General features: G+C 37.9%; 1 protein-coding gene and 1 long non-coding RNA gene across 4 annotated transcripts in view; one reads left to right on the top strand and one right to left on the bottom strand.

The window, feature by feature from the left end:
* LOC137496954 (hyaluronan-mediated motility receptor-like) overlaps positions 1-23,266 on the bottom strand; it is an 83,641-nt gene extending 60,375 nt beyond the window's left edge. For 2 of the 3 annotated variants that reach the window (XR_011017544.1, XM_068225141.1), the window contains exon 1: positions 23,162-23,266. Coding sequence is in view for 1 of the 3 variants with exons in the window: in XM_068225142.1 (XP_068081243.1) it covers positions 23,162-23,207 (46 nt within the window). In the remaining 2 variants the exon portion in view is untranslated. The remainder of the gene's footprint in view (positions 1-23,161) is intronic. The other variant, XM_068225142.1, reaches the window with a different exon arrangement.
* Positions 23,267-23,479: 213 nt separating this feature from the next.
* The window catches only part of LOC137496956 (uncharacterized), a 65,242-nt gene continuing 62,934 nt past the window's right edge, over positions 23,480-25,787 (top strand). Inside the window, exon 1 of the long non-coding RNA XR_011017546.1 lies at positions 23,480-23,671. This is a non-coding gene — a long non-coding RNA (uncharacterized lncRNA). The remainder of the gene's footprint in view (positions 23,672-25,787) is intronic.

Below are 25,787 nucleotides of genomic sequence, written 5' to 3'. Positions count from 1 at the left end.
AAAAAAAAATCAGGAGTTTTTGATATGAAAATCAGGACATACAACTGGTCAAAACTACTTATTCTGCATGTCTTGCGCAATACAGGAGTACTATGCTATAGTTGTATAATAACACTTATTGTCTCAAAACCTGACTTGCTGTACGAGGCTACAGGGCTAAAAATTACACATCTCTATTCCCTCACAGAAAGTATACCAGTGAGATGATCGGTATCTGTATCTCTTTGTACTGAATAGGTGGATATTAAAAATAACACTTTTAACATACTTTGTATCTGATAAAGCCTTCCGAAAATAGTATGAACTCATGCTCCACACGTGAATCAGTCGTTCACTTAGATGGCATTATTTAGCAAATGCATAGATTAACATATTGCATCACGCGCCAGTGCGAGTATGCGAAGTGCAATGCTATTTTACCAAGAAATTAAAATTCACCAGAATTGTCTCCAAATGGCTCCTAAAATATCTAAAAAAAAAGGCACTAGAGCTATCTTTGAAATTGTCACTAAATTTCAAAAAAAGACAAAATCTACCGACTAGTCTCTAGAATTCTCATATTAATGAACTTAAATATTTCATTTGAAACCGGCCAAGGAGCGAAGGACTTCCGGCCACTGGCGCACAAACAGAAATGGTGAGATTTGAAAACAAATGTTTGAAGTTCACCAAAAAATAACCTACAATCGGGAGAAATAGAATAATTGGGAGGCAGGAAAAACTATAAAAAATCAGGAGCCTCCTGCATAAATCAGGAAAGTTGGCAGGTATAGATTTGACAATTTTTTCTCCTCTTGATGGCTTACTGGGCCTAACGCAAGGTGTAGTTTCTCTATCAGAGTTAACTTTGATAGTCCACTATCCAATCTGCAAGGCAGCAGCAATGTGATAAATCTGTCATTTCCTACCCACAGGCTTCATCAAAAACTGCTAAGAGAGAACTCCTCCACCCACAGCCATTGGTTCTCCCTAAGTTAGCCTGGTTTTGTAATGACTGCCAGACTGTTGCAGGTAGTACCATGCACTGTCACAAACAGAAGCAGAATGATCCTATTAAGATCAAAATTAATACTCTACAGGAGCTTCTTTGTACCAGTCTAGAAAGCCATATCTAAGCCTACAGAAATTTCAGCAAGCTACATGCACTGGAAATGATCTTAAAAACTAAGATTCAGAAAACAACATGCCATTTTGTCGAAGTGAACAGTGTGGTTTGAGAAAAAACTTGAAGGCAGAAGATCAAGAGGTCAGCCAAGGAAGAGATGGAACGATCAGATTAGAAATTATCTAGTGGACGAGGTCTGAATTAGCAGCAGGTTACATAAGAAATCTTCATGGACAGAGGTAAATGGAGAACACTCATTCACCACACCAGGTAAACTGGAGTTGGTTCAAGATGAACCACGATCTAAGGAAAGGAAATTCTTATTTTATCAGAGTATGCAGAAGAGATGGAGAAATTGTTTAATATACAGAAGCAGAATGATCCTATTAAGATCAAAATAATACTCTACAGGAGTAGGACAAGATGAAAATACATGGGTATAGAATAACTGACGATGGCAGGAAATAAAATGAAGAATGGCACAAGCAAGGAAGGTCTTAAAATTAAATTTGCTCACTTCCAACACTGCCAGGAATTAGAAAGATGTTCCTGAAGACTTATCTGGAGTGTGGCATTGTATGGAAGTGAAACATGGACAATAACTAGCTCAGAAAGAGAACAGAAGCTTTAGAAATGTGTTACAGAATGCTGAAGGTGAGATGCGTAGATTTAATCATGAATGAAGATAAGCTAAATTGAATTGGTGAGAGGAGAATGATTTGGCAAAATTTGACCAGAAGGGGAGAATAATAGGATACATCTTAAAAAACCAAACTTCTTTAGTTTTTGAGGGAATGGTAGGGGTAGATCAAGACACACAGACAACATAGTAGATGTGGTTACATACAAATGAAAAGGTTAGCACAGGATAGGGGGATATGGGAAGCTGCCTCAAATCAGTGCACTGACATAATCTTAACATCAGTAGACCACAATAACTCAAGCTCCATAAATTACATTTATTGATTTGCCAATGCTCATTAAACAATCACATGATCATTTCAAAAAATAATTAAAATACAACAATAATTACAAATACACATCTGGAAAATCTGATGACTTAACTGGAGCGTGAATGTAACAAACTGCAATGGGAGAGAGTCTATCATTCGCCAATTTTGTCCTTACTGCAAAACCAACACCATGGATGCAACGTTCAGCTTCCTCCTTCCCTTTCCAGAAGACTGTGTAGCCTGTTGAAGCCTTGATTTTTCCTTCTCCTGCAAAGCTGGTTTCACTCAGGGTGACTATATCTATTCAGCTCATGGCTGATGGCAGCTGCTGTTCTCTCTGGCCTGTTATTGTTGTCTAGCAATGTTCTGACATTCCATGCACCAATAGTGATAATCATAGATTTCTTTCTTTCATGATTTTGACTGCAGATTACGGTAACCCTCTGAGCACGCTTTCCGAGACACAGTTGAACCTGACTTATACGTATTTCAAGGGGAAGAGAAAAAACTACTTGTAACTCAGAATTACTTAGAAATCAGACTTACGCAATACATCACATATTTACTCAAAAAGAAACCAATGGAATAGACCTACATGTCCAAACCGTTGCAAATAATAAACACATTAAGACAGAAAATATTATTTTGAACTTAGTCCAGCTTTAAAGAAATCAGATAGTTTGGCTTGTTTCACTTTTTTTGCATTAAGAGTATAAACCCCCTTTTGCAAACTTAGTAATGAATTCAAAACATTTTCACTACAAATTTTCGCATTGATGCAACTCCTACACACATCGATTGCACTTAACACTTCACTCAGTTCAGGTGTTTCAAAATTCAAGTTGTTATCTCCATCTCCAATGTCTATCGCTTGTAGCTGGTCCATCACCGCCGCGTTGTTGGCATACATCAGCAATAATCTCTTCATCCGGTAGTTCTCCTCATACAGCCAAATTGTCATCGAAATGTACAAAAGTATCGACTTCTACGCCTTCCGGTAGCGTTAGCCCATTGCCAGACAAAACTTCATCCCCATAATCATCATTAGAGGCAGCCTCTTCTAGTAAGACAACAGCTTTGCGGAAACAGTTGCTGGCTGTGGAGGATGACTCCTGCTTCCAGGCAGCCAAAGTAAAGTCTATGGCTTGTAGCAAATTAATGGAGAGAGGTTCATTTCCTGCATCAATCAGTGTTATCGAATGTTGAACCAGCATTTTTCTATAATGCACTCTGAAATTTGCAATGATACCCAAATCAAGCGGTTGTAGAACACTGCTACAGTTAGAAGGGAAAAATTCAACTCCGACATTCTCCAGAACGATTTGAGGTGTATGTGCTGCACATCGATCCATAAGAAGAAGGATCTTCTACTGTTTCTTTTTCATTTTTATGTCCAGTTTTTTCAACCACTGTGCCACTGGATTCATATTCCGTAGGTTTTGTTTTCGCACCCTTAAAACATCTCGGATTCTTCGATTTTCCTTTCACAAGTGGAGGAAGTTTGTCAGATTCATCTGCATTGGTGGCGAGAAGTACTGTTACACGAATTTTACTTTTTTCTTCCCTCCATGGCACGAGTCATTTTTTCAGCTAATGTTTTATTAGGAAAGAGATTGTAGAATAGGCCGGTCTCATCACAGTTGTAGATGTTTGGAGGCTGATACACCGCAGAACCTCTTCTTTCCAGTGTTGCACAGTGACGTCGTCCGCAGATTTTGAGTCGCCGCAAATTGTTCTCCCTGTGATTCCTTGATGATCATTAAATCCTTGCAACCATCCTGATGAAGCCTTGAAATCATCGGAGATACTCATCATTTTAGCTAAATCTATCGCCTTTGCCTTCAGCAGTTGCCACTAATTGGTAGAGCTGCAGCCCGCTTTTGCCGGAACCATGTGAAGTGATTTCTCGAAATCTGCCTACCATCCTTCTTGCTGACGGCTGCACTTTGCTGATTTTGAACCCAGTTTTAGGAACTCGTCCAAAATAGCTTTTCTTTTACTGATGACTGTACATAGCGCGGTCTAAGCAATTTCCGTTTTTGTTTTGTGTGGATTAGCGTCTACTTCTCGTATAACTTTTCCTTTCTCTGTTCTCCATGGCTAATCAAAAGCAACTGGATGACAAAACTATTGTTCAACAGTGAACACCAGATACCGGCGTCGTGGATATTTTACTTCACCGTTGTTCCCACGAAAGAAATTCTCATATTCAAACAAATTTACTGTATTTTCTTTGTTTCCGCACCGAAACCGCCCACTTTGTTTATAATGTATCTTTGGCGGCGTGTCAAAAACGACGAAGGTAGAGGAAGAGCGAAGAGGACTTGCCTTTGTTAAGCCGCCAGTAAGTAAGTGTCAACAATGTCACTCCGCGAAACTCTGTGTGTTCTGTTTCAGCACCGAAACCCGATCGCTCTACTTCCGCCTATGCCGGCAATGAGGAAACTTCGTAAATACAGTAGTTTCTTTAAAAAAGCACGTTCTCTTTACAATTACGCAAAACTCAGTTATATTTCATTGGCACTTAATACGTATAAAAGCGAATTACGTATAAACGGATTACGTATAAATAAGGTTTAATTAACACTCTTTTAAATTATATTTTGCCGGGACCTAAAGGAAATTACGTACAAATACGAATTACGTAGAACAGAGTTACGTATAAAGCAGGTTCAACTGTATATGAATTGTAATGTACCGGGAATGAAAATAGTGGAACTGCACCAGTAGGGGCATGTGTGTGTTGGGAGGAGTAGAGTAGGCATGGGGCAAGCTGAGGGAAGAATGGCCAGATGGTACATTACTGCATCATCTGTTAATGAGGTAAATGAACAATGTACAAAACTGTGCCATCTCTTTACAGCCACATACTACAAGTCTGCCATTTTGCTTGGCACTGAAATGTAAAGTTTCATCTCTATCCTATTATTTTCTCTTTGGTACTGCCATTTATATAGATACAAGTAACAGTCTTGTTTTTCGAATCTGGTCCTTTGATGCATCTGAAAAGTAGCATTTGCACCTGATCTCTTCATTGTGCCCTCAATGCCCCCATAAGAATTCTCTCCAAGGGCAAAGAAGTTCCATTCACACTCTAAGCTGAAACTGGACTTGTGATATATTGTAACAACATTCTTCCCATTCTTATATTCACTTTACACCCCATCACAGTTGCAATCTGATGTCTTCACCTCAGGAGTGTGATCTTTCATTAAGTGTGTGTACAGATTTCAGCAAACCATTTTTCATGACTTTCGTAACTTCCATGACAATTTCCTAAAATACAGGCACATTTTATCTAGTCACGGGATTCTCACTCGCCCGGTTGCCTGTGCTGCAAGCTTGTCTCCCGCCAAGCAATTTTCCGTTATGCGCTTCTTGGTGTCACAAGCTCCCATCCATTGCAGTCTGCTGAAAGTTTTACCAGCATGAGGTTCAGTTTAGTCATGTGTTCATGTGTTTAGTGCTCAGTATGTTGTTCCAATGCCATTTTCTTTACGTGAGCATGTGTATATACATAAAACCTTCACAAAGTACAGGAAATCGTGTGCAAAAACGTGCACTGGCCACATTATTTCCAAGTGCTCGGCAGGAGACAGGCTTGCAGCGCAGGCGACCGGACGAGTGAAAATCCCCCCGAATAGATAAAATGATGTCCCTATATTTCATGACTCAAAGCAAACAATAATGAATTAGAAAGAATGCCCACAACTCTACATTTTGGCACTGTCAACAAGTATCTCCAGTAGCATTCTTTCTTTCTAACTAGTTTATTTATATTTATTATGCAATACAGGATAATTACACAAAAATATTGCACTTTCAATGATACACAATAAAAAATAACTTACCTATATTTTAAATTCATTTTAAATTAAGGGTGTATATTATTTACAGTATCCAAAAGTCTTGCACTCGAAAATATGTTGACATCATTGATAAGTCTTACACTTTCAACCATATGATAAAATATGTGGTTTAGGAAGAATAGCAAATCCAGTACACAATATAGTTGAGGTCGCAGTAGATGGATGGCTCTACCGGGAGAAGCATTTGGACACCATCCACTAGTGGTAGCAATAATGAGTGAGAAAAATTGAAAGAATGAAGGAAATAAGAAAATAAAAGTGTGCAAATTAAAAGATAAAAATGTACAGGAAATATTTAAATTTCATCAATGCAATTTGGACGGGTGGAAGGACCTAAGTTTAAAGATACATTTATAAACTGTGCAGAGAAAACTTGTGTTAGAACATTTGCAAGAGTAAAAGAAAAGGAGATACCATGGTGGAAAGAAACAGTGAAGGAAGTTGACAGAAAAAACAACAATTTGCTTTACATTGCACCGACACAGACAGGTCTTATGGCAATGATGGGATAGGAAAGACCAAGTAGTGGGAAGGAAACGGCTGTGGCCTTAACATACAGCCCTAGCCAGCATTTGCCTGGTGTGAAAATGGGGAAACTGCAGGAAACATCTTCAGGGTTTTTGACAGTGGGGTTCGAACCCACTATCTGCTGGATGCAAACTCACAGCCACGCGTCCCTAACCGCACAGCCAACTCACTGGTAAGAAAAGATAAAAGCAATGCAAGAATGGAAAAGGGATAAAAAGGAAGAACATAAAAGGAAATATTAAGAAATAAAAAATAGGCATAAAAATTAACTGAAGAAAAGAGGAAGGCTGGGAGAAATTCACTAGAGATAGAAGAGGATATAGAGGGAAGCAAAACAATGCTACATGAGCTCGTAAGAAGCAAGAGAAGAGTATACACAAAGTTGAAGGATGAAGAATGAGAGTTACTAATATAACCAAAAGAAAAAATGTGAAGTCTATTTTGACAAATACCTGAACGTGAGAAAAAGTGGTACAGTTTGAAAAGACAGAAAGAGAGAATGATATAACAATGTTAAAGGTTGAATTAACAGTTGGAAAGATAAAAATGAGGAAAAAAGAAGACATTGATGAAATCCACATGGGGCTGATACCTATAGGAACAAAATTGAAGAGAAATAAGTGGGAGGAGAGAGGAAGGTGGGGAACTACTCTAAATGACTCGACTCAGCTGGATAAGGAGAAATAATTATAAAAATAAATGGGTTTATGAAAAGGAGCACAGCATTGATTGTTTATTCGCTGTAGGTACTAGTCAACTTCATGTTTCTTAAGTTCTTCGTTTGCAATTTTCATGACCTGAAAACATGGACAGGACTTTCATGACATGTAGACAGCCTGTTTATATCTTTTACCACACACGTTTGAAACTTATAAAAGGCAACAGTAGCATGGTGTTAATGGGCACTAATCATACATAGACACCGATTTCAACACGTCCCCTTCCTTATAAGAGAGGACAAATGAATTAACTGTTCAAGAGTCCCTTTCTTTCTCTCAATTAAGCAGATTGGATTTTAGATACATAATGGTGTACTATAAGAGCAAAATGTTTCTCCATTACGTGTCGCAACCAAAACCTGTCGACTGTACCACATCCATTAGGTTCAAGCTGCATGTGTTGATCCATAGTTTCCATTCAATTTCAGCCATTTCCTCTTTCAGTACTTCAGAAAATGTTTCCACATCCTTACATTCTGAACAATGTGACAGTAATAACAGCCACTGCTCTGTTACCTGCATCCATATTAACAACAGTATACGTAACATTTTGACTCAACTTACCTTGGTTTTTTAACAATGTTGTGGCATAGACCTTCCATTTCTGTTTCGTATTATTACCCACACCAGTTATTACGTCCCAAATACCTAAACACTGACAAAATTGAACATTTCAACGGCATGCAAAAAGAGTTAAAAAGAGGGTTAAAAAAGTTTAAAAAACAAAACCCTGTTCCTTGTCTCAGTTTTAATCATTTCTTGTATTGATGTCATATGCTAGAAGAACTAGTCTTTCTTTCCATAACATAATGTTGTGAAACATTATTAAATGTAAGCCAATTAGAAAGTTTGAATGAAATACTGTTATTGGTTTTATGTCATAACTACTTTTACCATTTTCGGAGAAGCCGAGGTGCCAGAATTTTGTCTTGCACGAGTTTTTACGTGCCAGTAAATCTACCAAAACAAGGCTGACGTATGCGCACCTTCAAATACCCCGGTACCGAGCCAAGATAAAACCTGCCAAGTTAGGTTCAGAAGGCCAGCGCTCCACCGTCTGAGTTACTTAGTCCAGCAAGCTTGAATTCAATTTAAAATAATGGTAATGATCATGTTAAACATTAGTTGTACTAAAATATTAAATCTGATCAATTAGTAATACAAAATGGAATTCTAACTCTCACATCTCAGAACTGGATATACTAAGCTGAAGCTCATTCACACTTTCTAAAGAACAACATGTCTATTTCCATCAGACATGTTCTATTAGTCTAGCCCCCCCCCCCCCGTATATACAGGGTTATTAACCTAAGATGTTACACAGAAATAACTTCTAAACCATTGAAGATATCGACATTCTGTTCTCATATTCGTAAATGGTACCCAGGAGCTTGTAAAATACTGCGCTACGTATTCTCATGGGGTGATTAATAACTGAGATATTGATGCTAAGTCCATATTTTCAAATAGAACGGCACAAATTCATACAGCTGGTCTAAAAGTTCAACTGTGTACAAGTTCAAATATGAAGTATTTTCATAAACAGACAGTTTTTGAGATATCAATAAGAACAGAATGCACTGTTTTGCATGCCACATCAGACAGCGTGAAGTCGGGCAAGGACATTGACGCGCAAGCAGGTTCTTGAGTGTAATACCAGCCACAGAATGGATACCAGGAATGTAAGCATATCGTACACATGTGAAGGGTTTGCAAAGTTAAATGTACCAAATGTATCAAAAAATGAGTTATCGACAACCGTGGACTTCCCTTCGGAGGTATTGTAGTTGGTCTTGCTTCGACCCACGCAAGCAATCGATTGTACAGAGGTGGAGTGATTATCAAATGTTAACGTTTCAAATTTTTGTCCGGCCGTAAAATAGGGCCAAATCCATATGTGCGACACAGCTCACACTTGCGAACCCACAGATGTGGGGAATGCAGAAGAATTTTTGTTTTATGTATTTTGTTTTAATTTTCTTCACCAAATAATATAGCCTATTAACACAAATTTCTTAATATTCACATACAACAGGACAACAATAATAACAACTCAGTAGCTAACAAACAATTTAACAACCTAAAACAAAAATCAAAGACAACTTAACAGTTCACCAAGGCATATAAAGGCAATACTACTTTACAGTAATCATGGATAAAACTGAATACATTATGAAGACAAACCATTTTTCACAGATAATAAATTAACTATTGTTAAGAAAGACCCCAGGTTCTGTTTGGAGGAAAGCGAAAGAATGATTCTGATAGCTGAACAACTTCAGAGGTATTGCAGCTGAAAACAGAACTATCAAACAGGGTTCAATGCTTGTATGATTGAAAACACAAAAACTTTAGTCACCGGACGAATTGAATTTTCAAAAAAATACAAAGGCCGTTTCTTTTTCAAGTTATGATAAGTCATAAATGATAGATGTATTGAGATAACAAGACTATTTTATCACCAAAAGATTTGTACATTCTTATTTTTCCACATAGTCACCATGAAGGTGGAGGCATTTGTCATAACGAGAGACCAGCTTTCCTATGCCCTCTGCAAATAAGTCTGCCGCCAGTGAGCTCAGGTAGGTCCTTACAGCGTCTTGAAGCTCTTTGTTGGTAGCGAAGCGTCGTCCACCTAACCACGACTTCATTTCTCAAAAGAGGTGATAGTCAATGGGTGCTAAGTCAGGACTGTAAGGTGGGTGGTCAAAGACTTCCCACTTGAACTTTTGGAGAAGTTCTTTTTGTCACATTGGCATTGTTGTGCATTGTCCTTTTTGGGACCCAACAGGCACCCAGTTTTCGGTATTCTATAGGTGGGCCAGCACAAGGTTGCACCTGACAGATGTAATTCATGTTGACACCACTACAAAAATGAAATGAACGTCACCCGTCAATCAGAATCACCAATCTACTACTTTTTATGTCAGACAGTTACGCATTTTTATTCATGTTAATAATTCGTATTTCATTCCGTATAGTGCTTATAATCTTATTTGCTTAGACAAATATGAGAATTTAAAAAAACATTCTAAGGTTTAAGCGAGCCACAAAATAAATACGAACTATTTTCAGCCGATTGTAGTTGGCAATGTGGGCAGTATAGTAGTGCCATCTATATCTAGCTTGACTACCGTGTTGAAGTACTGCTGTTTCGTCTGTCGTCGCTAGCACGTGGTCAGGTGTGATTTGCGCGTTTGTGAAAATTTTGTTTTCTTTGCGAGATAATTGTGAAATTTTATTTTAACGAATTCAGTGCGATGTCACTGAAACGACAACATAGTTATGAATGGAAATTCTAAGTTCCCATGGAGGGAATTAGATTCTTTTCCACCAATAGAGCATATAAAAAATTAGATCAAAAATTAGATGGATGGCTTTTCCGGCGTTTGCTCTATTGGTGAAAAATATCTAATTCCCTCCATGGGAACTTAGAATTTCCATTTGGAATTGCTAGGCGGGCATTAATTCCATTGTGGAGTTTTATCTCCCGTATGCAGTTATCAGACTGTGCTTCATAAATAAGCTTCTGATAAGTTCACCTGCATACACCCCAGCGTCAGTGGGTAGGGTCTGACACATCCCACTCTGAAGAGTCTAGTGTCAGACCTAAGACGAAACGCTGGTTAATAGAGCAAACGCCGGAAAAGCCATCCATCTAATTTTTGATCTAACATAGTTATGAAACGCGAAGTGATATTCCTTTGCTCCGTGGAGTGCTCCTTAAGTCAGGCATTAGAATTAGTGCAGAGAACTCTTGAGTTTTATGAGAGGGAGTGGAAATTCGTACGCTTGTATAGCCGTCTCTCTGTTCCTGCAGATCAAGTTGTGGAACGCATATGTCAAACATTAGGGCTTTCAAAGCGTACTGTTATTCAGACAGGTGTTCGCCTCCAAGAACAGAAGGAAAAAGGGTCTGGGGAACATAGCAGTAGCAGAAACGGGGCTGATAGTAGGGACTTGTTTCACAGCACTCCAGGAAAGAAACTAATTACGCTATCTCCTGTAACAGGAATTAATTCTTTCCAGGCCGATGCAATTCGAAGACATGTGTACGATTATTACAGCTCAAAGTTCCTTCTGTCATTGTTATGGACAATGCACCCTACCACTCCATAATAATGTACAAGACCCCTACTTCAAGCGCCCGTAATGAACTGTTAGTGGAACGGCTGCAGTAAAGAAATATCCCAGCACACATGCGTATGACTAAATCAATGAGGTAGCGAGGGAACAAGGATACAAGGTTATTAGGTTGCCGCCGTACCACTGTCACTTCAACCTCATTGAGTTTGTACCGGTAGGGTATGGGGTGAAGTAAAGCATTATATACGCACTAATAACAAGTTCTTCACAATTACTGAAGTGGAAGGACTGTTCTGGGAGAGTATTGCTTGAATGGATGCAGCTTTGTGGAGGAAAAAAGTTAGCCATGTCGCAACATTAACTCGACAATGGCAATACATGGCATCAACAGCGACTGTGACTAGACGACGATGACAATAACAACGAAGGTGACGGTAATGATAGCGGTGATCTGGAGGGTATCAAGCCTCTACCTGTATGAATGAGGTATGAAAATAGGTTTCTGAATTTTTGTAAATGTTATAGATTTTACTTGTAACCTTTTATGTTAGCACGGGTGTATATTATTCTAACATATATTGGTGTATTTAAAGAGAGATTCTTGTCGGCCGATTTCTTCCATATTTTCTAACATCGCGATAAGAACTTCCGTAGTATCTCTTATCATTTTGTGTGTTTAAATATTTTATTGTAAACTTAATCGATGTGCTCAAAGTTTGATTTTTGTCGGCTCATTTCATTTGTATTGTGAACCATCGTGATGATATTAAAAGAATTTCTCCCATGTTTTTAAGAACTCACGTGTCGTGCAATCAGATGTTATTGCAGCGGCAACATCACTTCGTGCGCCACTGGAGTGTGACCAACATTGTGCACAGCTGTCATCTGCAACCTTACGCCGGCCCACCTACAGCTCAGTGGTCACTATTTTGTACAGGGAAGACCGTGAAATGTCTGGAAATTTTGTGGAAAGTTCACTAATCGTAAAACTCTGTGTCTCCCAGATCACATGCAATAAAGACCGACTTGCGTGCTTGACCAGCTTCGTCATGGACGTCTGTTCGACCTTCGGCAAATTTCCTACACCATTTTCTCACAGCACACTCACTCGTACAGCGTTCACTGTACACTTCACTCATCCTGCAATGAATTTCAGCAGCACTGCATCCTTCAGCTTGAAGGAAACGAATCACATTTTGCAACTCACAATTAGCGGGAGTATCGACCGTTGCGGCCATCGTTACTCGCCAGCAGCTCAGCGACGACCAAGGGATTGGAACAGTGTTGCCAACACAATTCTCGTTTTATAAGCTAGACCATCATCCAATATAAGTTAGAAAAAGCTAAATCATAACTAGAAAAAGTTAAAAAATAAGCTAAACTTTTGTAGCACTGCTTACCGGATAGGGAATTAAATTGTTCTTTGTTCTGTTCAATTAGCAAATAACTGCAAACCATGCACTTTTAATTGTGTACACTGAGCTAGAGAGTACAGACCCGACGATTGCATGAAAGGTTTATCATTAGTCTGACTAAGTATATGTAAATAAGTACCATTTAAGTTATACCATTAAAGTTTAGTGAACCTCTAATTTTCAATTCATTAACTGCATTTTGCCAATCAACAGAATTCTTAATATTGGACAGTTAAAAAGAATATGTTTATAAATGAGTACATTTCTGTGATGGAAACTAAATAAAACAAATATGCATACTGTACCAGAAAAGATTATGGGGCCAGAGCATGGGAAGGATCTCAAGTAGTGTGTGGTTACTTATTGCAGCAGGTACAGAGAAGGAAGGATATTTTCACAGGGTGAATAATAGATGGTAACTAAGTTACTCCAGTCTTAACACCAAAATACCGAATTGCTATCCCCAAGATTAGTAACACTGATGTCGTTAGACTCATCAATAATTATACTAGAAGGCCCACTGCCTATATCTTCTCGCAAAAGCTTCTCGAAGTGAGGACCCAAAACAAAATTTAATAAAGCACTGCACTTTGTCCTATGCAGCTGGAGGTTTGCTGCAGTTGGACTGTCATTAAATTTTGATTTGCAGTTTCCCAAGGTCATCAATACTCAGTATCGACGAATGGCATGCTACAAAAAGTGAGAGAGACGCTTCAGCATTCCCTAAATTTTCATAATCTCTACTTGGCGCAACAAACTGATCTACTTTTCTTGATGAGCTAAATGCACTACATGCTGTGATACGTTTTTTCGTTTTAGCATGTTGAGCAAAATCACTGTTTTGCATTAAAAACACCCTTGCAGAATTTACACCTGGCTTTGTTTCTGTCACCCGGAACCTCAAAGCCATTCTCGAAAAGCAGGATCTGTAAGCCACTCTTTCCGAAAATGCTGCTGATATTTTGGAGGCATTTCACACAAATATAGGTAGACTGATGACGATAATAACTTAATAATAATAATAATAATAATAATAACAACATTAATAATACTGCTCAGCTAAATGAACACTCACTAGCACAAATTCAACCCGCACGTGGAGCTATATAGAGTTTCAAACCGCAAGTGAAGAGCCAAAGGGAGTAACAAAGCCGTTATCTACTATCACTAGAATTAGCCAGGCCACGTCACCCCGCACTCTCAGAACATGACCAAATATGGTCATGCATTTTCGGCCTATTCTACAACGTACCCATATATGGAGTTGCATTTTCACACCTGTGAGAATTAGGGAGGGGTTATCTAGTCGTGTGTCATTACATAGGTAAAGGAAATCTTACGAAGCAGTAGATATTGGTCAGATATATTTAAGTTTTGTGAGGTCATCGGGCGATAAGGATTAGCAGGGAAAGGCACATCCCATGCTCCTGCTGGGCTGGGGGTAATTCACGTACCATGTCCAAGCAATGATAGCTAGTTCCGCTGTTGCTATCACATCAATGACATAATGCAAGAAACAAACACAAGGAGAGAGAGAGATAGGAAACCTTCCTTCATAACTGGGGGAATACCACCACGAAGTCACATGAGGCACGTTGGATGAAATAAGCTAGATTTAGCAGGGAAAAGGCTACAGCGGGAATATCGACTTTTTGCCCCTAAACGTTGGTTTAAATACGCTAGATGTAGCTTGAAAAAAGCTAAATTGGCAACACTGGATTGGAGCCAGCACTGGCGGCAGTTGTAGCGAGGGAGCAGTGCAATCGTACAACGCGCAGACCCGCTTCCTGCCAGTACGCAATTTACTTTTAGGAACAAACGGAACTTGGGAAGAAAAAAAAAAAAAACGCCCTCGTAATCTTAATGCAAATCCAAGAACAAAATTTCACATTACATCAGCTGAATGGTATTACTATTACACTCAGTTTCAAGGCCATCCCGCTAGGTGCGCTGGCAATCAATGTCTTGCAATATCTCACAAAGTGGCATGTATTCTCTACAGTGTACCATATTTGATTACCAGGGAACGGATTTATATGTACTAATAATTATTGAAATATATTTAGTTGTTTTTATTGAAATATGGAATTATATATGGACTTAAAAACATAACATTAATTTCTATTTAATATGAAAGTTCAGAGAAGCATGCACATCTACTTTGTTTAGCAACATAATGTTGCACTTCTCATTTTAAATATTTGAAAAACAATCTTTTATTCTCTGTTACCAAAACAATGGATTACAAAATGTTCTTTTAAGTGCTGGAAAGTGAATCTTCTCCTATTACCTCTAAGGACAGATTTATATTGACAAACTGCGTTCAACTCAGCCTCCACCATTCCCATAGCTGGCCTAATAATTGTCTCTCCACTTCCTTTTTTTTTTTTTTTTTTCAAATATTTATGGAAAAACAATTACATTGATGGGCACTTTATATGTTTGTATATATATATTCCAAGTTGTTTAACCCTTCAAGTGATATGTAAAAACCTCTTCCGAACACACATCATTTTTACATGAACTGCATGAAATACATTGTTCCTCTTGAGTGATAAGCAACTGTACCGTCTTAGTACAAGTTTTTTTTTAAATTCATAAAAAATACAAAATGACAGTAAAATATATTATATTACATACCTTTTTGTTCAATATAAACTAGAGAATTTGATTATGTAATAATATACAGTACATAGCTTGATTCCATTAAAATGGAATGGGGGTGAATTACAATTTTTCACTTAAGAAAAAAAGAATGTTTCAACTTTCACTGTACGTAGCTTCAAAACTATAAAAGAACGGAACAGAAGGTAAATGTATAAAATGTTCACCCTTTTGTTAGCAACAAAAGTCAGAGTACATATTTACCGTAAAACTAAAGAACAAAGTTATGAACAAAAAACAAACTATGTACATCTCTTCGGGCATAATTCTTTGCTTCAAGTCACTTGCAAGAGTTGTTCTTTTTCTTCCCCTTTACTATGGGCCTGTAGAAATGTTTCAACTTATGGTAGCATGTATGATTAATGTCAGAATTACACTTAGGGCACCAGAAGTTGCTTCGCTTTCTTCTTATAGCAGGATCTTCTGAACAAACTATGCATAATCTTTCTTTTCACCCAGGTAAATGTTGAAGACAATGTTTGTCTTGTTGGCTGAGTCTTGGATATTCAGGCTGAACTCCATCTACTAAAGCTAATACAATGCAGTCCACAAACTCATCTCGGTCTATAGACTCATCTGTATTCTTAGAATACAAAACAAATGCATCAAATACAGCAATGTCGAGAAGATTGAAAAATATTTTCCAATATTTTTTACTGGTTCTGCAACAGGACAGATGATAAAGGTTTTTGTCACTGTTATCAACACGAAATAGCCAATGAACTGAATTATCGATTAGTGCAAAATTCGACAATATTCATTAAATGGTTGCCCAGCAATACGGCTCTAAAAAAATGAGTCGCTGATAACGACTATTATTTCACAAAGGCATACATGAGCCGTTATAGTGACTCATATCACTTGAAGGGTTAAAGATAACATGTAGGCCTAACGTATACCTTTATCTTATTTCTAAGGACAAAGTACAACTACCTTATTTATAGAGTAATTCAAATGAAAATATTTCACCACAGCAATCTAATACCATTTCATGTGGATTTAAAGCACTTTTGAGATCAAAAGCAATTAACCTGTTTCTAATGTGGGCGAATATAATGAATTCCAATTAGTCTAGGTCTATATTCCAAACAGTTTTCAAATTTGAAGACAAATCAGTCATAGGCACCACAGGTTTCTGACTTTGAAATCTTCTGAGGAAAGGTTCAACATCTCGCAAAATACTTCTAAAAAGCACTTTCTTTTGGCTGAAGTAGTGGATTCTTCACAGCTTCCATTTCCCAACCATCTTATTGCAGTGAACTTTTAAGGAAATGCGGTGCTTGTTATGTCTGTATATTTAGCAAGTCAAGCAGGGCTATCTTTGAAAAGATTGTGCAGAAACCTGAAAAAATTAAAAAGGTTGGATATCCCAGTTTTCATGACTCGATTCACTGTATGCCTATATCTACAAGAGATTTAACCTCGGGATTTAGCACTTGCAAATGATTTTCAAGTTTCTTAATAAAATTGAGCTTAACATTCAGCCCATCCACTGAGACTCGCAAAATATTGCCTAAAGGCAAAGGAGAGTCCATGTATAAACCCATCTAAGGGTACGTTTATGCTGCAGCCTGGCTGCTGGCACATCGCCAAGTCACGCTGCTCGATGTTAGGCGATGATGAAACAAACCAATGGATCTCAGTCTGTGCTTTTACCTTGGAGCCCGGCTCATAGCTGCGCTCATGGCTGCTATCCTCGCCACATCCATGGTCTCAAAAATGTTTGATTTTAGAGCCTGGCTCATCGCCGGCTGTCCTGTAATTTGGATTGTGATTGGTTATTTTAAGGTCACCCGCTCTCCCTCTCTTCAAACTCTATACACACATTCAGTGATCACTTGCTATCCGAACCTGTCTTCGAACGCAATGCGATTTGGAACCAGCGGCATCCCGAAGAGGTTCATATGTGATAAAAGGAGTGACGAGACGACGAGCGGCCAGTAGACCTTTTTCTACGCTTTTATGAGGGAGAGTGGCTTGTTTTATCATGTTTAAAAGTGAAGTTTCTATTTGTGTTTTTATTGGTTTATTGTTAACTATTTTTTACTCTACCGGGCGAGTTGGCCATGCGATTAGGGGCGTGTACCTGTGAGCTTGCATCCTGGGGACAGTAGGTTCGAACCCTACTGTCGGCGGCCCTGAAAATGGTTTTCCGTGGTTTCCCATTTTCACACCAGGAAAATGCTGGGGCTGCACCTTAATTAAAACTACAGCCGCTTCCTATTCCTAGGCCTCTCCTAACCCATTGTCGCCATAAGACCTATCTGTGTCGGTGCGACGTAAAACAAATAGCAAGAAAACTAATTTTTTCTATTGACTACGTGTTTATCTTTGTGTACTTTTAATTTGAATTAAATATATTATTTTACTTATATGTCAGTGCCTTATTCAGTTTTTATTACGTTTTACTCTTTTTAATTTTAGAGGAAAATAAGGCATTGCGAATTAGATCCACTACTTATATTAAATTCATAATAATTTTCCTCATCATTTTTCTAATCCTAGTCAGTGGGTTAATTATTTTTAATCCATTTCGTCTCATCTCGTACCATCAGGGGCCGATGACTTAGCCCACTTTAAACAAGCATCATCATCATCAAACTATGGAATGACGTGGCAAAAGAATGCGGAACGATTACGTCAACTTTTTTCTTTTATTCTCGCCATTTAGGGGACCTCTATCATTACAAGCAGCTGATTTATATGAAGTACCTCGTTTTCATGGAAAGTTCAACAGTCATTTTTTCAAACTGTAAACATATTTTGTTTAGGAGACCTAACTAAAGTCAAAATGAGATACTCCATAATCCCTTATTTTACACTATTAAATTACAAAATGAAGCATTTGTAGCTTCATTCTTCAATCAACTCCCGCAGTAGAAATGCACTGAAAAATCCAGGCGAAGCATTTTACACTTTTTATTTCACATTCAGTACACCAAATTATTGTAAGATACACTCGCCAACAGAACTGCGACTCACTCGTTAAAAAAAATCTCTGAATTTATTCCGCACTTCAAAAGCTTCAGCTGGAGCTGTGTTTCTCCTCGACGGGGTAGCTCTTGGAAGTACGTCTTCGTAGTCTAAGTGTTCATACCCTCTATACCTATAATCAAATTATGCAAAATATAAACCACCTTAACTATCAGTTCCTCTGTTTTTAATTTTAGACTACAACTGAGAGCTGCTGCAGGGTAAAAGCTCCATGGCGAGCAGCGTGGCTATAGTCAGCAGCGAGATGTTAGTGCGACCGTCCAACACTGTCGTCTGTGATATCTTTGCTCACCTAAGTTCTTTGGCGTCCTTTTTATTGATTTTTCTCATTCGATTTAATTTGATGGGCTGTCACTTCATGTGCATTAACTGATTCATTAAACAATTTATTGGTCCAGGGATCATGCTATTTTCCTTTAAAAATATATATATATATTGGTCCAGTGATCATGCTATTTTTCAACAAAATACCTGCACTCCAATTCGCTAGAAAGAGATCTCGTTGGTGCCAGCTCTGGACCTCAAGAAGAAAAAAAAAAGGAAAAAAAAAAGATAGCGCGAGCAGCAGAATCCAAGTAATATGGCCAAAGATAACAAAAATCGCAGACATAGCACTCCCATTCATCGGTGCCAGCCCTGGACGTCACGAACGAAAGAAAAGATGGCACAAGCAGCGGAATGCAACACCATGGACTCCTATTTACAGCCAGCAAATACGTATACATATTTCTTGCTAGTAACGACGGTATTTCTTAATCAACCTAGGATTTGAGACTATTTGAGTAAATCAATGATTACCTTTCGTTTGTGACAAATATTACAGTGATATTTCGTGGTTCAACATCGTTCACGTAACCATAGTACAGGTATTCTTTAAAAAGAAAGACATTGTTGGCTGGGAAGACAGCTTTCATATAATTTACACAGTATAAACAGGTCCTTTAGCATGAGACGTGATTGCTTGTTTACCCATATTACTAAGTTTGAATGATTTACAACACACTTTACACTGCATCATTTATTAATATGTTCAACCAACCACTCAGTTTGGCAAACACTTTACTTTCTAGCCGAAGTTTATTAAATGTACACTGCTTGTTAGCCATTGACATGAGTTTCAAGGAAGCATCCTAGAACTGAAATAAAAAATAACAAAAATAGTTGAAAGAAATAACACAAGGCCACAACAAAAATTGTAGAATTGTTCTGTACTTTTTTGAAAAAATACTTAAAAAAGAAATGCTACAATAGCCTGGGTTACAAAAGACTAGAGCCTAAAAATATCCCCTCAAATCCATCCTTGGGGAAGATTTCCCTGATTTTCCAGATTTTTTGTCTATTTCCATGACTTTCACTGGCCAAAATTTTTTCCCTGACTTTCCAGAATGTGGACGCTACAAAATATCTCTCAAAGCCTTACAAAACTGGAGCAATTAAAATTCATAGATTTTATGAGCATGTACTTAGATGATAGAAATCGAGAAGATAATATGTCAATGTTTTGTAAGAACTCCTATGAACTTTCCAAAAATAAGATGGAACAGAACCAGATATTACAAGTGGATGAACTTGCAACTTTAGTTTGATCTACAGTAGTCTCTAGTCCGACACACATAGGACGAGGCTTACTGGAAGATAAGGTCAGGTAGGATAATTAAGGGATGGAAATGAAAACTTTCCAATTCTAGGGCTCTAAATATCAAAGTGCAAATTTGGCATGATGTTAAATTATTGTAATTTGATACCCACAGTTCATTTACAGGAAGACTTGTATTAAAATCTTAGAACTGTTTAGCAATTCCACAAAAACTGTGTCCCACCATTACCCCTTAGTTTGGGGCAATGTTGGGACAGGCATGGGGCAAAAGAGGGACAGTTTTTTTTTCTTCGTTTCGGCCTGCTGTGGACCACGTTATTTCAACCGTTTGCATCCTTGAGCTTTAATTCTTCCCCAGTACTCACGCATTCTCGTTCTGTGAGCCTTCTTTCATCAGTCCACTTCTTGCCTGTTTTCAACTTTGGCCTTTCTTGGAACCTCTTGTATCCCTGGAGCTTTTTCTGGAGAGGAGCACGTTTCTGGATGTCTTCGAGTGTGGTTCCTATTTCTTGAAGGTCTTTTTCAACTTCGATAAACCAGGGTCCCTTGGTTTTCTTGTTAAGAAAGTAGGAAAAGATCCTATTGGTCTGTCTGTGTGCTCATGCGTGCTATATGGCCACCATAAAAATTAATCCTTTTCCGAATCGTGTCCGTTATCCTCTCCATATGCTGGTACAGATCGCTGTTGTGTCGTCTCCTGTACTCACCATTTTCTTTGATTGGTCCAAGAATCTTTCTCAGGATTTTTCTTTCTTTAGCTTCTAGCTTCTCCATCAGACCTTTTCTGTTCATATTATGTAACCTATTTTTTAAAACGACTCTTTTAGCATAATATTGCACTATTTTCGTTAATTTAACAGATTTTTACCGTTAAAAATTACCCAATACTTGAGGCAACAATAATCACTTATTTACTACTAAAATAATAACTGTCCATACATATTGCTCAATTAAAATATAAGCCAACATTGAGATCAAATACTTCAAATAAAAATTTGCACTCACTGCACATCATCGATGTGAAATTCCATAGGGCACCTAATAAAATGCAAGTTGAACAAATTTTTTTTTGCTAGTGGCTTAACGTCGCCTTGACACAGATAGGTCTTATGCGATGATGGGATAGGAAAGGTCTAGGAATCTAAAGGAAGCGGCTGTGGCCTTAAGGTACAGCCCCAGCATTTGCCTGTGTGAAAATGGGAAAACCATCTTCAGGGCGGCCAACAGTGGGATTCAAACCCACTATCTCCCGGATGCAATCTCACAGCCGCGCGCCCCTAACGGCATGGCCAATTCGCCCAGTAAAAGATTAGGCTACTATGATAGTCAAAGATATCAAAATAATCCAATGACCTATTTGTCTCCATTGCATCCATGGCCTCTAAATTAATAACTGATACGATCCCCAATACACACAAATTTAGGTTGTGGCAGTTTCTTAATATTCACATGACTAATTAATGTCACAACATCTGGCCTGAATATTCAAACACATGCATACCTGCATTCAATGATTTTCTGCTTTCTTGCTGCTTCAAATTCCATCAAAACATAACCTGACTTTACTCTATGAATGTCCCATAATTGGTGCGAATATGAAAAGAATTTCTTGTTTAATGTTGATCCTACAACTTCATGGCTTTAGAGGCAATTTCTGCAATGCTCTTTAAATTAGGATTAAAAGAAATTACTTGTATCTACAACAGTTTTTTCTAAAATTAGATATATTTCTAACCAGAAAGCAAATTTTTTAATGCTGAAAATAAGTGTTAGTTTTTCATTACTTTTGCTTCTCACACCACGGTCACTTTTGGTCATTTAGTCCTTGTCTGCCATTCAATGAACTCATAATATATTGCCGCTAATTAAGCTTACAGATAAGCTACTCGTAAGGAGCTATGGTGTCCCATATTTGCCCCAGTTGACACTAGACGTTTGATTACTGGGTGTTTAATGGAAAAAGTTTATTTTAAAAAGTTTATAATTTATTTTAAAATTGTGAACTGCTAGAAATATTTATAAAAGACATTAAAAGGGAAAGGTATTTCACTCAATTAACAGCAATTTACAACCATGATTAATTTCTTTTAAATCCCCTCTTCTACATCAATAGGCCTATCTTGGAAAATAAAATTGTTACTTTGTTAGGTGGCATATTTTTTCTTCTTTTAAAGACAACGCAAATGACATGACTGGGCCTCGGTGTGTCGGACTGGCGAAGTGTCAAAATCTACTGTACTTCATTCGATGACTACATAGACCAAGTAGATCTACAGCAAGATAACAGAAGAACTGGCTTAAGCATTCAGGGACATAAGAATGAATGACTGTTATTGCCACTGCCATTCACTGGAAGCGATCCAGTTTGACATACAAGTTTGAATGGACACGCACATAAACAAAATCTAACTGCTTGCCCGAGCTACTCCATCTGGCATTCTATGTCCTCGAATGATTTGTACTGTGCTCTAAATTCATCAACGTACAAAAAGTGCCGTCTCTCCTGACATACAAGATGATAGTTTGTGTATGCAGTGAAAGGATTGGTGCAAGGACATTACCCTGAAGGAGGCCATGGTTTAGGACCCTCCAACAACTCTTTACCTTGCAGACTAGCACTGTACTGGACATTCCACACAAATTCATCTATAGTTTTTATGACACATACTCAGCATTTATCATGGCAGTTAACTGGCACCCAGCGTCAGAGTTTTGTCAATAAAACTCAAGAGGGATCATAGATCAAGGGGTTCTACAGAGGAAAGCATCAGAGTACTTTAGTAGTAATACCGGTATTCAAGTTAGTCTTCCAGGTGCATGACCATGGAATATTAATTCATCCCTATAAGTCCATCATGTTGGTTAGCGAATTCAGTCGAGCTTGATGCTCCAGAACTGCATCATCTAAAGTCTAAAATGAAAATAGACATTACAAGAACCTTTCACAAATTTCGACGATTGTTTCAAGAGCGTGTAGGAATATAATAAAATGTACATTATAGAAGCCATGCTGGTATGCATGGAGCAACAAACCGAATTCCGCTACACGTTCCCCAGGACATCGCGCCAAAGTAGTACGTTTAAAACACATGGATATGAGAGGTCCTTAATCAGACCTTAAATACAAAATAAAAGCGTTATCATCTGAAAATGATTAAGACGGGCTAAAAGGCATTTCCATTGTAAAGTGAAATGTTTTCTATCCTATCTACAGAAGCGAAAACAACTTACTATTTCCATCATTAAATCGTTGCATTTTTGCTCGAGGAAACGACATTTCTTGCTGAAGTCCTTTAAGATTTCTATCCTTCGTACGATTGAATGCCAGATATCAACTAACGGTTTGTCGGTTTATGCATGTGATTTTTAAACTTCGTTGTCAAAAAGCTCGTCGTCGGAACCGGAAGCGTCTGGATGGTGAAAATATCGATGCTTAGGTATGGTAGTCACGTAGCCAATAGTAGTGCGCTTGATCTTCTGATTCACCAATCAAAATTCGACTCGTATAACAGTCGATATTCTGTCGATCAATGTCTGTTTTATTTTCGTGCGCAAGGTTGTCATGTGCATGTGCGCAATATGGTGAGGTGACTCTCAACTGAATGTAGTACACGTAAACAAAGTGCAGTGGAACGGTGTTACTGTAGAGGAATAAAAATGAAGTCTTTAAATTTGTGGTATGAAATCTTCCTGTTAATTTGCGTTGTTGAACTTTCGACGAGTCAAGTAAGGAAAAAAGATGTAAGTCATATTTGGGTAAAAATGGTGTTCTCTAACCTCTTAGCTTACCGGTGATGATGATAATAATGCTAATGAACGAAATCCCTGTGTAATTATTATTATTATTATTATTATTATTATTTTTTTTTTTTTTTTTTGAGAGGGGGTGCAATGCCAATGTCGTTTGAGTCGTCAGTCCATAGACTGGTTTGATGCAGCACTAACTGTGCTAACATTTCTACGTAACTACTGCATCCTACATCCGCTCTAATCTGCTTGTCATATTCATACCTTGGTCTACCCCTACCGTTCTTACCACCTACACTTCCTTCAAAAACCAACTGAACAAGTCCTGGGTGTCTTAAGATTTGTCCTATCATTCTATCTCTTCTCGTCAAATTTAGCCAAATCGATCTCCTCTCGCCAACTCGATTCATTATCTCTTCATTTGTGATTCGATCTATCCATCTCACCTTCAGCATTCTTCCGTAACACCACATTTCAAAAACTTCTATTCTCTTTCTTTCTGAGCTAGTTATCGTCCATGTTTCACTTCCATACAATGCCACGATCCACACAAAAGTCTTCAAAAACATCTTTCTAGTTCCTTTATCAATATTTGAAGTGAGTAAATTTCTTTTCTTAAGAAAGCTCTTCCTTGCTTGTGCTAATCCGCATTTTATGTCCTCCTTACTTCTGCCATCGTTAGTTATTTTACTACCCAAGTAACAATATACATCTACTTCCTTTAAGACTTCATTTCCTAATTTAATATTTCCTGCATCACCTGCCTTCGTTCGACTGTACTCCATTACTTTTATTTTGGACTTATTTATTTTCATCTTGTACTCCTTACCCAAGACTTCGTCCATACCATTCAGCACTTCTTGAGATCTTCTGCAGTCTCAGATAAAATAACAATATCATCGGCAAATCTCAAGGTTTTGATATCCTCTCCTTGGATTGTGATTCCTTTTCCAAATTCCTCTTTGATTTCCTTTACTGCCTGTTCTATGTAAACATTGAAAAGGAGGGGGACTAACTGCAGCCTTGCCTCACTCCTTTGTGGATTGCTGCTCCTTTTTCAAAGCCCTCGATTCTTAACACTGCAGACTGATTTTATACAGATTATAGATAATTATTCGTTCTCGGTATGTGATACCAATCACCTTGGTCCAATCAACATTATCGAATGCCTTCTCTAGATCTACGAATGCCACATTCGTGGGCTTATCCTTCTTGATTCGATCCTCTAAGATCAGACGTAAAGTCAGGATAGCTTTACGTGTTCCTACATTTCTTCTGAAGCCAAATTGATCTTCCCCCAACTCAGCTTCAAGTTGTTTTTCCATTCTTCTGTAAACAGTACGTGTTAAAATTTTGTAGGCATAAGATACTAAACTAATGGTGCGGTAGTTTTCACACCTGTCAGCACCGGCTTTCTTGGGAATTGGAAGAACAACATTCTTTTAAAGTTAAAAACTTCATCACTGATCCGTATTGAACTAATAATTAGGCTACAACGCTAAAAATAGAAAAATGTTCCACCTATTCAGTACAATAATATTGTTGCACGAATTAATGTGGCAACATATTTAATATGTTACGGGACCGGTTTCGACATATGTCCATGTCATCTTCAGCCAACACAAAAATGGCAAAAAGTCAACACAGTTGTAACACTTAAGACACTTTTCTTGAATTAAAAATAGAAGTTCATGTAGAGGTTCCTGAGCACTCTTATTGTAGATCTTGAGGTTAAAAAAAATGATGCAGTATAATTCACAATTGTTGTTATTCAAGGAATAAAATTTGTTGTTAGGTAACAAATTATATTTTGTTTTAGTAGCCTACTTCAAAAGGTGGGTAGTGGTATATATAAAAACTCTTAGAATATGAGACTATTAGTACTGATATGGATTTTATGAGATCTAAGGAAAATAAAATAAATTAAAAATAAGAAATAGAAAAGTGAAAATGGTAAGGTAAGTAATATTATGAGGCTCACTTTTATTTAGCCTTGTCATGAAGTACAAGAGGAAGTAAGAATCGAAAATTGAATATAGGTAGGGGATAGGAGAGGGTAAGTGAGTAAGGGGAGTAGTTTAAGGTGGGGAGGGGGGTGTTGTATGGGCAA

Source organism: Anabrus simplex, chromosome 1 (genome assembly GCF_040414725.1).
Source record: "Anabrus simplex isolate iqAnaSimp1 chromosome 1, ASM4041472v1, whole genome shotgun sequence".
Classification (NCBI taxonomy): domain Eukaryota; kingdom Metazoa; phylum Arthropoda; class Insecta; order Orthoptera; family Tettigoniidae; genus Anabrus; species Anabrus simplex.
This window is presented reverse-complemented; position numbering and strand designations above follow the sequence as displayed.